We start from the raw sequence: 15,851 nt of genomic DNA, 5'->3' as shown, positions 1-15,851 counted from the left end.
CCAAAAGCACCAGTAGTATCAATGATTTTTATTAGGGGAAAAAAAAAATCTCTACTGCACGGATTGCAATTTAAGATTTCAGGGGCCAAGATTTTAGCACTAAGGCTGCTAACCAAAGGCATTCTGGCCTCAAAATACCAAACCAGTCACACAAATATTGAACACATTAAACATTTAACTAAAAGTTAAATGAATATAAAACACAGGAAGCACAATTGTGGATAGGCTTGTTAGTTGTCGATCTGAGGTAATCAATATTTTCATAGGTCATTTATTATCACCAGCATTGTCTATTCTTGATTCTCTGATTGCCACCTACTGGATGTTGGAAATATTGCTTCATATCATGAGCATAAATGAACGTTCCTTCTGGTTTTTTAAGGCCAAATTAAATAGGTTGGGGAATCAACTCCAAGTGATTTTTCTTCCTACCATAACTCAACTGAGAGAGATTAAAATCTTTCTAAGAAAGTAGGCTAATAACCTGGATTCACCGAGGAAAAAAATGTCTCCAGGTTGATTTTGTACCTGCAGTATATGTGAACTATGCATTTGTTGCATTTATAGACCACCTTTTTTCTAGATCAGTCAAGTGCCTGGGGGATCAACTCCCCAATATTGTTGAAGCAATAACAGTTTAAGTTTTTATAAGCTATGTTACACATGACTCTCACAGAAGCTTAGTTATTCAATGGTTACATGGTTGATGAAACTGATTAGACAGAATTGTTCAGCGGCCGGAATGATCTTCGTAACTGAGCTGGGAAATAAACATACATTTTAATGATTGAGCCCCAAGTTTCAGGTGTTAGATTACATTATAGATTTCACTCTTGCCAATATTAGAATGCCACAGGATTTTTAACTGTTCCATTCCACTGAAATGCAGTTTGCTAACATCATACATGGGATACTATTATAGTCTGACGACTTAAAGTATTTGCATAACGCTTGAGGCACTTACCTATGTTAACCAACGAGATGAAAGCTTTTGTTTAGGTGCCATCAAGTCGATGTTGCCTCTTAATTTTCTCTACGACAGACTGTCTCTAACCTGGTCTTTCAAGTCTTCAGATGGTGCATTCATCATCACCGTAACCGAGTCCATCCACCTTGCTGCTGATCATCCTCTTCCCTTTCCTTCCACCTTTCCCAGCACTACCGTCTTTTTCAGACAGCTAGATCTTCACATAATGCAGGGGTGTCCAAACTTGGCAACTTTAAGACTTGTGGACTTCAACTCCCAGAATTCTGGGAGTTGAAGTCCACAAGTCTTAAAGTTGCCAAGTTTGGACACCCCTGACATAATGTGTTCAAAGTACGATCATTTGTACTTTATCATTTTTGTCCTGAGTGGCAATTCTGGGTTGATTTGTTTGATGACTCTTTTGTCCATGGTATACTCAAAAATCTCCTCCAACACCAAATTTCAAGTATTTAAATTGCTTTGTAAAACAATTCACATACCTGCCCAGCAAGACTTTCAATGTGGGCATGGGGAAAAAAGGAATAAGCAAAACTCCAGTAGAAGGTAACGCATTGCACACAAAGCATTCTTTGCTTTCTCAGCCTTGCTGTGATATATTCTCGGGGCGTAGTTAGTTATTACCACGTTCATGGCACAATAAGTGTTTTTATTCCCAAGGCTCTGCTACTTAGCAAATCAAGCTCTGCAGTGGATGCAATGATAATGCAGCCAAGCGGGGGCTAGATTTTTATTTATTTATTTTCAAAGATTTTCTTCACAAGGTTCATAGGAATTTTTGCGTTTATGTGAGTAATCCTCACCTTATAATAGCGATTGAGACCGGAATTGCTGTTGCTAAGCAACACAGCCATAAAGCATGGAATCACGTGACAGCATCACTTAGTGACAGTAATTCCAGCAGTCCCAGATAACATCATTAAACAAGGGCTGTCATGTGACCATGACTTCCAACTTCCTGCCAGCTTTTCCTTTTGATTTTTGCTTGTGGGAAGATGGCAGGGAACCCCAGAATTCAGGATCGCATGACCGCAGCTCACTGCAATGTCATAATTGTGAGCTGGGTGCTAAGCACCCAGAATGCAATTACACAACCGTGAGGACACTGTGATGCTGGACCTCCAAGGACCAGTTGTAGGTACCACTCATTCTGCCCTCTGTAAAAAAAATACTGTCCAGTCTTCCTCTACAAGGGATTGTTTAGTTATTTATTTACCAGATTCATAAGGCTGCTCAAACAATGTGGTTCCAGGCAGTGTCCAACAACGAGAAAAAAAAATCCCCCAAAAGATTCATGTAACATTAAAGCATACATGATATACTGTATAAATTTGAAATACAGAATAGGCTGGTCATCTAGCACCATCATAAAAACAGGGGGAATTCAACAAGCAGCCCCAAATGCTTGAGGGGAAAAGCAAGTCTTAAAGCTGATTGTTGATTATCTTCTTAAATTAAAAATAAAGGATTGCTCTATGATCTGGATTCAAAGGGAAAAAAGTGATTTAGACCATGTTTATAGAAGGATCACCACACTGGTCTACAGTTCTTTCAATCAAACCCATCTATTTCAAGGATCTCTTTTTATATCTCTTTCAAATGGGTCTGCCTCTTTTTTCTTTATTAGACTCCTTATACCTTAACTTTCTTTCCCTGAGTCATTCAAGACAGCTTATAAAAGCAGTATACAAATGCTAAGAACTGAAGAAATAAATTAAGCTGCAAAAGCAGCAACAGAACCAAAATTAAAACTGAAAGATATGCTCAATGTTGTAAATCAAGAATTTTATGCTCCCTACTAAGATACATATCTAGCTAGCTCTTGTTTGAATTTGGATGAATGGGGATCAATTTACAAATACAAGACAATACAGAGCCCAATATAATGGCAGCTGAACTTTTGTGGCCAATGAGCACATCGGGAAACACACCAGTTTGGTTGCCATCCAGAAGGTGTCTTACTTTAACAATCCTTTCTTGCTTAAAAGAAAAAAGAATTCATGTATCACAAAATAATATAATTTATTCAAATGCAAATTTACAGATTAAAAACTCCACATAAAAATATAGTTATCACATGTTAAAAAGATGGAAACCAATTTTACTTTTCTTTTTCTTAAGTGTTAAGTGAAAACAGACTAGCATTACTTTAACATTTGCAAAGTAATATGTAATGTTTGCTTTTTTTTGAAATTCACAATAGTTAAAATGTGCAATAGTCTAGCATCAATCTTGCCTTTCTCACTGATAATAGTACAGCATTTTGAAACATTCATTTCACTTAGTTAAAAAAATATTGTTTTTAACAGAAATGGAAATGGGATAAGTGTGAACATGGTTTTTGAATTCAAAACAAAATTCTGAAACAGAATCAAGCTGGACTTTCAGTCAATTTTTGCAACATTTCCAGGAAGACTGATACTTAATCATATCCTTCTAAAGCAGGGGTGTCAAACTTAAGGACTGCGGCCCAGATGCGGCCCAAGGAGTGCTTAAATCTGGCCCGTAAGGTCAGCCTGGAAGCATCAAAGGATCGGCTCATGGTGCCTCTGTCGGCCAAAACAGGCTGCACCCACCGCGAGGCCTGTTTTTGGCAAGCAGAGTGCTTTTGGAGGCCGGGGAGGCAAAAAAATGGGCCGCACAGAGGCCCCGTGAGGCCTGTTTTTGGCCTCCAGCAGCACTCTGATGGCCAAAAACGAGCTGTGCGGAGGCCCCACGATGCCTCCACAAGGCCAGCAGAGTGCTGCAGGAGGACTGGATTGCAATTATGTGGCCTCAAGTAAGTGACTGATCTGGATAGAAAACAAACAACATCCTATGTTAATACATTTTTTACATACTGTAGATCCATTTAATCTACAGTCAACAATCTATAATTGACAGTCATTACTATTTACTATCCTGCAAATTTATCTCTGCAGTTAGGTCTTGTATTATCATGCTATTTATGCTATTGTATTTTTTATTATTAGTTGAATAATAAAAATACAATAGTATAAATAACTTTTTCAGGCAATAGTATAAATTGCCTGAAAAAGCAATTTATTATTAAACAATGGGGTATAAATTTAGAAATAAAAAGTTTAGTGGAGTATGAAGAATAAGTATAAACGTTTGCCTGTAATATCTGGTAGAAGAGATAGGAAAATTGTTATAGTAAAGAACTGTGGAAAGAAAGAAGGAAAAAGGCGCATCTTGAGCCTGTGTCAAATGCCCACCATGCCCATGCCCACCCCTGGCCCTATGAGGTTAAACACAACCCTCAATGAAATCGAGTTTGACACCCCTGTTCTAAAGTAATGCTCCATCAGTTATGGGGAACAACCTGAGTCTGGAATGACATTGGCAATAAAAACATTTGGCTGAACCTGATTGATTTAAAAAAGAACCTTCAGCTGCAAATGGAAAACAAAGTGCATTCCGCTTTAAATTCAGTTAGTAACAGAGCACAAGGATAATTTCTTGAAGCATTACTGGTGTTCTTGAAGCTTACGCTTTTTAGAAGATGGCTCGTCTAAGCAGTCACTGGTATTTATGCTTTCATTTTTAACAGTGATACCTGTCAGTAGGTATCCACCGCCACCACTAATTATCAATTTGGGATGACTTCGATCTGGCAAGATCTTAAAAAATAAGAAATGGCAAATAAGCTATGTAATAATTGCAGTACTAATAGCACATTCTGTGAGGTTCATGGATCAAACAGCAATAATTTCAAGAAGATACATATTAGACAAGGGTAAAAATCAGACATTCGATGCCACTTAATTTGCCTTGCAGAAATTTCATTAAAAGAAATTCTTACCATTATGCTACATTGATGAGTTATGAATCAATGATAATATCAAACTGAATATTTTTATTAGGTCATTGACCAGAATTGGAAACAAAAATACATTAACAATAAAAACAAAACAAGATGAAATATTACAATAAGTGGCAGGCTTGCCAGTGGATAATCAGAGAATAGTTATAATATGACATTACTTGGCATAGACTGAACAATGATCTACCATATTTTTTGGACTATAAGACACACCCCTCCCTCCCAAAGTGGGTGGGAATGTGTGTATCTTACAGAACGAATATTGCGGTGGGAGGTTGGTGTGGCGCCAATCAGCTGTTCTAGGTAGCTGGGATCGCCGCCACCCATTTGCGGCAATTAGTGGCGGCAAACAGGCTATGGAGGCAGAGGCAGATTTTTTTTTCTTGTTTTCCTCCTTTAAAGGTAATGTGCATCTTATAGGCTGGAGCATCTTATAGTCCGAAAAATACGGTATTTTCTATCCCCCATTATTTCATAATTTCAAATATCCATTTGATCAGAGACGCATAATTTCCCTGCCTTACTTGCATTTTCTATGGTACTTATATGTTTGTAATTCTTACCTGATAGTTTCGCAACCAGGTTTCAGAAAGTTTCAGATTAATGACACCACCTTTCTCTCTCAGTTTTGCATAACATTCTAGTAGTGGCTGAAACAAGAACATCTGGTTATATGAACTTACTGAAAAATCTTTAAAAATATTAAATTAAGCAAATATATTAGGTTCACCTCTTTATATTGGCAGTAGACAACAAAAGGCCTTGAAGGAGCTACCAGCTCTAACAACAGGAGTAATAAACTTGTTGGATGAAATCGACTGGCTACAATTAAACTGTAATGGAAGGTTAGACACAGGTTAGCTGCATTTCTAAACATCAAGACTGTTACTTTTTGGCTATTAAAAGATATAAAAATAGTTTGAATTCCAGATTAAATCTAAAAAAAACCATGGAAGGAAAAGGCTTCAAGTTACAGGTGGTTTGCCAAAATTTGAGGAAATGTTGCTGCCCACATTAAGGAGATTTTTTTTTCAAATAATTTCCTCAACTTTATTTTAGATCTGAACCATTATGTTTTAATGCACTGGTTATTCTCCTTATATAAGGATGTTTATCTTTAACCCTATAGACAGGCTGAACCATTCATCACAGCTGATATATTGACGAATCCTCTCATCATTGGGATAATTGTACAGGCTATTGTCATCCTGTCAGTGCTGAAAATATTTTGACCATTTACAGTATCTTTCGATCAAACACAGACATTTAACAAGCTAATGAAAAAAAGGAAAACCCAGAAAGGGCTGAACCTTGGCTTTAAGCTTCAAGATATATAGACAAGTAACCCTTATTCACAAACGATGGACACTACCACACTCAGTTACATTTTTAGAATTCTCTTTTGAAAGCAATTACAAAACAAGATATTCCTGGACATGTTCAGTGCTACAAGAGAGCTCTCACCCATCAGCATCCTTGTTTTTCAATAAAGCAGCAGCTGCTATCAGCTGTCTCCTCTTTTCCTCTTGTTTCTTTTGTTTGTCATGTGTCTAAAATATGTATAAATTCAGATTAAGTGATTTTAAGAACTATAGAAATTCTAAAAACATTTATCTCTAATATTTTGCAAAAATGCACACATTTATAGGCTGGTTTGGGCTTAATTTCCTAATGCCTTGCTCAAATTGTAAGGTCGTCTTGAAAGATAAAAGTAGAATTGTTAAAAACAACAAAATGTATTCTAGTGCTTCAACCTGAAATACTTCAAATAATTAAATATATTGCTAATTTTTTTTAAAAAGTACTTGTGTTAAACATTATTGCAATAAAGTCAGATAACTATCTTACCGTATTTTTCGGACTATAAGACGCACTAAGATTTTGAAGACGCATTCTGCAGATCTCACAAAAACAGCATGTTTTTCATAAAAATGGGCCTGTTTTTTGTAAAAAAAAAAGGGCATGCAAAGCCTTTAGGCTTGTAGAGTGCTTGTGGGGGCTGGGGAGGGGGGAAACGAGCAAAAATGGCCCATTTTTCCTCAAAAAAAAAGTGGGGGCATGCGTAGCCTTTAGGAGGCTTATAGAGTGCTCCTGGGGGCTGGGGTAAAATTGAGCAAAAAACGGCCTGTTTTTCGCTAATTTGTGCCCTCCCCAACCCCCAGGAGCACTTTGGAGGCCTCCCAAACCCTCTGCACAACCATTTCTGCAAAGGGGGCGGGATTTCGGAAGGCTAAAAATACTGTATTCTATTATAAGATGCACCCAGATTTTCACCCTCTTTTTGGCGGAAAAAAGGTGTGTCTTGTACTCCGTAAAATATGGTACATCCTAATTTACTTACATTGCTATCTATATATCAGCTTTAGATACTGAAATATTTTAACTTATAGCTGGCTGAACTGAACAGAAATCACAATTACTCCCAAAATATTTCACAATAGATAAAATTATATCAATGTGTTCAATTATTTAATTACATTTAAACTATCATAAAAGGTTAGGATCTTACTGTTCCCTTGGCTTGATCATCAAGTGCATCCGATGCAAATTCCGCTTTTTCTTGATCTTCAGGTTGACCGCTCTCCATAGCTACTTTAGGACTGCATTCCATGTCTACTTCTGGTATAGAAAGTTCCTTGTCATCCCCTGAACCATTTTTGTCTTCTGCCACTGGTGTTTTCTTTTCACACTTTGAAGGCAATGGTGTTAAAGAAAATGTTCCAGACAGAACGCTAGCCACTTTGCTGAGGGGGAACTCAGAGAGTGTGTCAAAAAAAGTTTTAGGAAATCCAAAACAACTTGTGGCTGCTCTAACAGGTCCTTCTCCTGGATATACCTGAACAATCGATCCGTAACCTGCAAGTATAGATCAAAGTCAAATACAGCCAGAATAAACTAGATTTACACTAATACACTGTGATAATCTAAACAAACCATTTTCTCTCAAATACAGCAGTGACTTGCATGAAAGAAAATAGAAATCATCTACAATGCGTAACATCAGCACAAAGAATGTTCTTCAAAATTGGTTACCTGACACATTCATCTGTGCAAATAATGGATTATTCATGTGATCAAAAAATCTTGAGCTTTACACAAGCATCTACAGGTGATTTCAATTCAAATCACTATGGACAAGTGAAAGATTATTTGAACTTGTCCTGGCCCCCTTTCACAGACTTGGCCATTCAGTCAGGTGCTGTGTTTTTGTATTACAGCATCTGCCTTCCTTGTTTCCCTATGTTGTCTAGCAAATGTGTTCTGAAACTTAGCTGAGTTCCAAAAGTATTTGCAAAATGGAATGGGACAAAACCAGTCAAGAGAAGCAAACCAAAAATTCCAACTGACTTATCCAAGCAGCCATATCTTGAATAACTCTTCAAGCTAAATTCAGTGAACACTTTTAACAATAGCTATATTCACAATAACAGAGATTTCCCTCTTTATCTGTTCGCTTCTCCATAAAACATGAAAATAGTTGTTAGGCAAAAATAAATAAAGCAGAAGGACAAAACATAATTGTCTTTCCAAAAGCATCTTATTTCTCTACTCTTCTGGCGTCTTTATATTTTGTAATCAATGCTTTGCTTAGAAAGCTCCCTATCCGGCTTAACTGTAAAGAAAAAAAAAACCCACGTAGATTTAGAATCAAATGCACATGCTACCCATGGAAATATTACTATTAAATGTTCACACTCCCAGTTGTAAACATTATATTCCGTTCTCACCTCCCATTCGTTCCATTACAGCTCCCAGCACCAGTCCTGCACAGGTTTCCATTACTATCATCTTGTTGCCAGCATGAACATTTCCCCAAGTTAACATCTGGGCTAGAGTATCATACCGCAAATGGCTAGGACATTTTGGGGGAAAAAAATAGATTACTTTTTCCGTGACTTAAAATACTTAAAAGTACAACAAATTTTATTGGAAATACCGGATTTCTAGTTCTAATTTATGTTTTGAACAAATATAAATTCTGACTGTAAAGATACAATATTTATTAAACATGTATTTTGCCCAGCTCCCAATGACTCTGGGCAGCTTGCCATCAGAAATCACAATATAATCAATAAAAGATGGTCTGTTCATTCCAGATGGAATGAAGCAAGGGGTCTCATTCTCCCTCACCAAAGGCCTGGCTAGTGTTGTGGATGGAAGCTGAAAAATGCTTTAACTCATTGTTTGCTCAGTTCCATCATAGTTTATGTAGTACTGATGAGAAAAAGGTATCAGAAGAAATCTACAGCTTATTTTTTGCCTTTGCCTGCTAAAAGGGGAGCTTTGAGAAAAAAAAATCTAAATTCATGCAGAATAAGACTATTCTAGTCCATTTAGTAGCCATCACCAGAATCTATTATTTTTTTAAATCCACACTCCCACAGATGATTACAAACTATCTTTAATCATATTTCATGCATCATTTGTATCCATCTGTAACCATAGGTGGGAGGACATTTATCCACTCATTTACTACTAGATGTAGCTCAACAGATACCCCATCTAACTGAAATACATTAAGCCTTACTTGATCTTTCCTGGTTCTCTTGCATAGTACATTGTTGATAATATACGAGTAGATGGCTTTATGATCGTAATAACTGCCTCATATCTGGAAGCAAAGCAGCACAAATAGTGTTAAAACTATTTAGGATTTGTGATTCACTGAAAATTCTGTTTTCTAAAATTCAACTTACTTCTTTTTCTTTTTTTTGATGTATTTATCTTGAGCAAATTCTGTTTTGTCTCTAAACGTGGTGCTGTTCTCTATTAATTGTTGAACTATTTCCTTCAAAAAAAGATAGGCTAATCATTCTCTTCTCATAGCTATTTATAAAGCATTTCAACCAAAACAAAACACAAAAGTCTCCAGTATATAAACTGTGACTAAGGAGCATCCAAGTAAAAATTTAAAAAGAAATAAAAAAATAGGAGCGCCAGTTTGCTGTAGTAGTTAAAGTACCAAGACAGAAACAGGAGACTGTGAGTTCTATTCCAGCCTAAGGCACAAAGCCATCTGTTTGATTTTGGGCCAGTTAAACTCTCAGAAGGAGGCAATGGCAAACCACTTCTGGGGGGGAAATGTGCCAGGAAAACTGCAGGGAGTCCAGGCAGTTGCCAGAGTTAACACTGACTTGAAGGGGTTTGTGTGCACATACACAGAGTAGGAAATATATTTATTCTCAATGTAGTCTTGCATCTACCAAATGAGAGGCCAACATTTAGCCATAAACAATCCAAAGAACTACACATGAAAAGCAGCACCAGTGACTTGAATGTACATAAAATGTATGTTGCATTCCATTCATTATGATCGTGATAGATATCATCCAGTCAAGAACCAGAGGACAGAAATATAGTTGAGTTGTAAAGTTCATATTTTACATGAAGTAGTTCAAGATTCAATCCTTCAAGACTTTTAGTAGAGTGGCTTGTATTTAGTATAGAAAGGCAACTGCCCTTTTCTTATTTATTAGATTTATAATAAACCTAATAATAAATTGATATCCTGTTTTTTCTTTGGAACAAAAGGTAGCTTAAATGGGATTCTAGCTTAGTTTTATTGTGATATTACTCTGATGCCCAACTGGGCTGAAACATATCAACTGGTCAGTGGTGGGTTCCGGATCCCATTGCAACTGGTACGGTTGCAACAGGGCCCAGCGTCCTCCACATGAACTTGTGCGGTCTGTGCGCATGCGCACGCTTGCATCTTATCTTCCAGTGATGCCTCCGTGATGCTCCAGCTGCTTGGCAGAGCGTTGCGCAGGCACTGTACATGCCATGTGCATGCGCAGAAGTGCCGAAGGCTTTAAAGAAAGGTAAGGAGCGCAGGCGGGCCCTCTGGAGCACCATACCGGAACGGTACCCGGTGCTCTGGACAGGCTCAGGTATGCCCATACCGGGGCGTAGTGCCTTCAACCCACCACTGCAACTGGTCCAAAGTCATCGTGATTTTGGGGTGTGTGTGTGTGAGAAGGGACTCAAATATGTTTCCTCAGTTTAAGTCTAAAATTTCAGTCATTATATGACACTTGTTCACACTTTTCAACAGCAAAGGATTCTAAATATAATTATTCCTAGCAATATAGCTTTCTAAACAGAAAGTACTCATTTGTGACGTGAAACAATAATATTCAACTGAGAATTCAAGATTACCTCTCCTTTAATGCCTTTATCCTTCAAAGCCTTTATATCATCATGAGTCAGTTTTTGAGATTTTCCATCATCTATTATATTACGATTATCTGTACCAGCTTCTTTTGTTTCTTTAAAAAAAAACCCAGATAGAATCATTTCTATTTAGTTATATACGTCATAAAACTTTCTTTCAACATTTCTCATCACATTTTCACCAAAGATGAATGTTCCTGCACACAACCTTTAAATTTATCATTTAAATCTTGAGGGTCTGTGGCCAAAAAGTTATTTAAAGGAGGTCCATGGTAAAGAAAAGTTTGAGAACCACTGATATAGGCAAAGATTCTTATCAGAGTTTCATGCCACCAATGTAAGAACATATTTCTTGTATAGATGTTGATAAAAGCCATCCATCCATCCAATTTATTGGCAGCCCATCTTACTACAAGGTAAGTCTACGGTTTTATCACATATAAAGCATAGACTGAAAGTTGTAACTAATATACTTCCCTTGTTCCTCAACCCCTTATTGTACTTTGTTTAGGAAAAGTATCAGAACTACAAAAAAGTATCAGGATTATAATATCAAAGCATACCACATTCCATATTTTTGCTATCTAAATAATTTCTAGCTGAGTCATACCTGGATTCATCTCTTCTAATGTCCGCTTTGGCTGAAGACTACCACCACTAGTCACTTCAAATGATGTTCCATAAACATGCCCAATGGCATTATCTAAGCAGAACCACTGTTTTTCAAAAACATTTTTTCTAAAAAACAAAAGCATTGATAAATCAATTAGAAACATAGAATCCTGCAATATTCACAACCCAAACCCTGAAAAAAGGAATAAAATGGCATACACGTATTGCAGTATATTCAACTCCAGTTTCAAGTGCAAGTAAGCAGAAGTACTTTAAAACCATCGAGCAAGAGAAGCAAGTAAATTAAAAACACAAGAACATTTATTTTACTAGGCTTATATACAATTTTAATTGGATTGGCTCACAATCCAATCATACATAAATAGGAGTGAAACCAATAGATCATTCCATAAAATAGAAAAAAATATAGAAATAGAACAGAAAGATGGGGTACCTAAAAGCCACTACTACTTATACAAATGCATAATTTTCCATTTATTTCCTCTTCAAAGTTCTAGGATATAATCTGGTATTAATTACTTTTTTGAATTCCCAAAAAGTTGGTACTTGTTAAAAGGGGGCAGTGATTGAAAACTGCCTCTAAGAACCCTACTTCATGTAAGGGGGAACTTGAAGGGATGGCCATCTCTATGTATATTCCAGCAGACAATTTCTTAGTGACTGCACCATGTTAAAGATATTTTCCATTGAATTTGCTCTGAAATGAAACCAGAAACCAGATGTGTAGCTTTCCGTACAATTTGCACATGTAACTTGGGGAAAGACCATGACTGTCATGATGGATATGAATTCCTAAGTCAATTCTAATTCTTTTTCAAGGGAACAAATTAAAGTCCTTCAGTACCCTCAGCCTGTAAAGCTCCACTACCAATAGAGAGATGAAGTTCGGTCTTCTCACCATTGGAAGAACAATGCTACTGCTTCCTAGAAAATTGAAATTCCAGTAGAATAGCAATATTTCTTCTAATTTAAAAAATAATTTTAGTACCGTGTTTCCCCCGAAAATAAGACAGGGTCTTATTTTTTGACCCCCCCCATAAGCACTTGGCCTTATTTTTGGGGAGGTCTTATTATTTTTGAGATGCAGAGGGCAGCTAGCATGGTCACCTCATGGCTGCTGCTGTGCTGCAATCTTTTTGGGGAGGGCTTATTTTAGCTCATGCACTCAAAAGTCCGATTGGGCTTATTATCCAGGGAGATGTTATTTTGGGGGAAACAGGGTATTTTAATATAACACACTTAAATCTATTTCCAGCTTCATTAATGTGAAAATTATCATTTCCCTCTACCACTTTCCTAGGTCTTTCATCTAAGGAAGATAACAACCAATGGACTTTCTATTTCCAAAAATATAAGCTGAAGTTGTTTTTTTCATCCCGGAAAACTGTCAGGCACACAAAATAAAGAACTCCACATGTAAGTGCAAACAGAAGGATCTTGCCATTAAAAACCTCCTACACACCATTCTCTGCTGTATGCAGTCTTCAGCTCTCATTCCAATGAAATCTTAAAACCTTCCTGCTTGGATGGGGGATATGAAGAGTCAAGGCTGGTATGCACAGTCCTTTTTTACCCATAACTACTTTATGGGTATAGTTGAAGAGCTGACAGCCCGGCTTCAAGACCTGAGCACCCCTGTAGCAGGGTGAACTTCTGTTGTCTGTCCCAGCTCCTTCCCACCTAGCAGTTTGAAAACATGCAAATGCGAGTACAACCTCAGTGGGAAGGTAACAGTGTTCTGCGGGCATTTGATGTATAGCCATGCTGGCTACATGACCATGGAAAGTATCTTTGGTCAACGTTGGCTTCCTTGGCCAAGGAATAGAGATGAGCATCATGCCTTAGAGTTGGACACGACAGACAGGGAAACCATTTCCAATACTTTCTTTTAATACTTACATAATGTTTTTGTGGAATCTGCGTAATTCAGGCATAACCACAAAGTCTTCTCTTCTTTGGGTTCCACAACATACTAACAGATATGAATCTGTTCGCATGGAGGTGTTTCTGCAATCCAAGTCAGGTGTTATTGCGACTGGGATTGATAGAAAATTGTCTGGGATTGATAGAAAATGTCCCCCACAATTTTCTATCAGTTTTTGGCAGGGCCCACCTTCAAAGCCAGTAGAGGCTTAGCAGCAATAAGATAAAGGTAAAGGTTCCCCTCACACATATGTGCTAGTCGTTTCCGACTCTGGGGGGCGGTGCTCATCTCCATTTCAAAACACTGTCCAAAGAAGTCTCCGTGGTCATATGGCCGGCATGACTAAACGCAGAAGGCACACAGAGCAGCAATATAAACATTTAATACCAACCTTGGCAACTTTAACTTGAGTGCACTTCAACTCCCAGAGTTCTCCAGGCAGGAGGGCTGGCTAGGGGAGTCTGGGAATTGGAGTTCACATATCTTAAAAGTCACCAAGGTTGAGAAATACTTCTTTATAGTGTATTTTTAATAGAGCATAAATAACATTTATAATAGAAGTTATATAAATGCATTAACAAAAGTAGAGGGAGATGGGCTTATGGCAGTTATATTGGCTAACCAATAGGCCGGGGAGGACTGGAACTTCTTTGAATGAAATAAAAGGCTGCAGAAGAAGAAGAGGCGGCTCCGCTTCACCCTAAGAGGAGAGGCTTACCTTCGCTTCACCACGGCGACCGCTTTGAACACGTCGCCCCGCTTGAGAACAGCCCAGTCTCCCTCGCAGATGACATGGGGAGAAGAGGACCGAGCAGGCGCCTCCATGGCCACACTTGCAAAATCCTCACGCCGAGGAAAATGATCGGAGGGGGGGGGGACGGGAATCCTCGCGCACAGGCGCCAACTCCGGAAAAGCCCTCTTCCGGTTTTCCCCAAAAGCACGAGTCGCGAAAGCGACTTTGTTTCCTCTCTTTCTGAAAGAGCGATTGGTCTGATTGGCATTTGGTCATAGAGATCGAGGGATAGAGAGGCGCTGAGCGCCATGTTGATCGTTGACTAGTGCCATCGAAGGAGTCTGATGAACGGTTCAAAAAAAAATACGGGCAACTACAATCACGGGCGACTCTCTTGGGCTCTTAGGGATTTCTTTTCGTAAGGTTGTATGGCCGCTCTATTTTTCACATCTCTATGTTTATCACGTAGAGAGAGGTAAGAAAAAAGAGAAGAGTACCAATTTATAACGTACGGACCTGGCGCTTCCGGGCTCCTTTTAATACAACCCCCGTTTCGGGCCGGACTTGAAGAAGTCAGTGTCATAACGTTGCTATGGCACATAATCAATTCAATATGCAAAATGTTCTTTGCTAGATCCTAGGACACGTCCATTTGCTTTCGTTCGTAAAATGTTCTTTTTTAAAAAGTGCTTCATTACAGTGATAATATTACCATGGGCGAAAGATGCGTTCAAACGTATTTTAACAGCATAAGCCCTGGAGTCCGATCATTCATTTGCTCCACTCAGAATGCAGCAAATGAGTGTCGCCCAGCCCTGCAACTCTAAGAGAGGCTTAACTTGCTAGGAGATACATAAAGGACATGAATAAACTTGAAAAACAATCCAGAATCAGGGTAGTAACAGAGGAAAAGAATTTCTTTTGCACTGAATTTCTGCTTTAATTATATTTTTTAGTTTTTTCTGTTCCCTCTAGTGTCAAAGTCTCAACTTTCAAAGTCTTATCCTATCACATTTTTCTCAATTCAAAACTTTTCTCATAGGAAGGATTTTTTAGGCCTTTTGGGAAGGGAATCGATAAGAAATAGACCAGTACAATGACACAATTATGCTAGGATCATATAATCATTTCGCTGCCTTTAATCCAATCAAATGGAGAGACACTCCCTTCTCGGTTCAAGCATTTTAAGACTCTCCCCAGCGATTCAGAGGCAGGAAAAAGCATGTGGGATTTTTCTTTCCTTTCTTCGAATCAACAAGTACGAAGTCTGCATAGGCCACTGATTTCCAACTTCGGCTACAAGAGTGTAAAAAAAGACTTCAACTCCCAGAATTCTCTAGCTAGCATGCGAATAGACGGCGTTGTTTCTCTGTGTCATATATGTGGGTGCATGCATAAGCATTTATTTATTTATTTATTTATTTATTATTTATTTATTCCTGTCCATGTAGTGTACATTGAAAGTGGTGACCCTTCAGAGAGCTGCATACAACGAAATTTCATTTTAATGTACGCCGATCTAATGTGCAATCCAAGTGACGATAAAGTTATTCTAAAGTTCCTTAAGTTTTTTTA

At 38.0% G+C, this 15,851-nt stretch overlaps 1 protein-coding gene across 1 annotated transcript; it reads right to left on the bottom strand.

Annotated features, from left to right (window-relative positions):
- Positions 1-2,988: 2,988 nt before the first annotated feature.
- Positions 2,989-14,666, bottom strand: TRMT6 (tRNA methyltransferase 6 non-catalytic subunit). Its single transcript, XM_081945259.1, has 11 exons — positions 14,261-14,666; positions 11,596-11,723; positions 10,971-11,080; positions 9,509-9,600; positions 9,340-9,423; positions 8,540-8,664; positions 7,321-7,667; positions 6,276-6,361; positions 5,542-5,644; positions 5,375-5,461; positions 2,989-4,608 (listed from the first exon to the last, which is right to left on the bottom strand). Exons 1-11 carry the CDS (start codon positions 14,584-14,586, stop codon positions 4,456-4,458), a joined length of 1,641 nt encoding a protein of 546 aa, XP_081801385.1. The 5' UTR covers positions 14,587-14,666; the 3' UTR covers positions 2,989-4,455.
- Positions 14,667-15,851: the final 1,185 nt, after the last annotated feature.

The sequence above is a fragment of the Natrix helvetica genome (genome assembly GCF_964273705.1).
Source record: "Natrix helvetica genome assembly, chromosome: 2".
Taxonomy (NCBI): domain Eukaryota; kingdom Metazoa; phylum Chordata; class Lepidosauria; order Squamata; family Natricidae; genus Natrix; species Natrix helvetica.
Note: the sequence above shows the minus strand (reverse complement) of the source record. Positions and strands in the feature narration are given on the sequence as shown.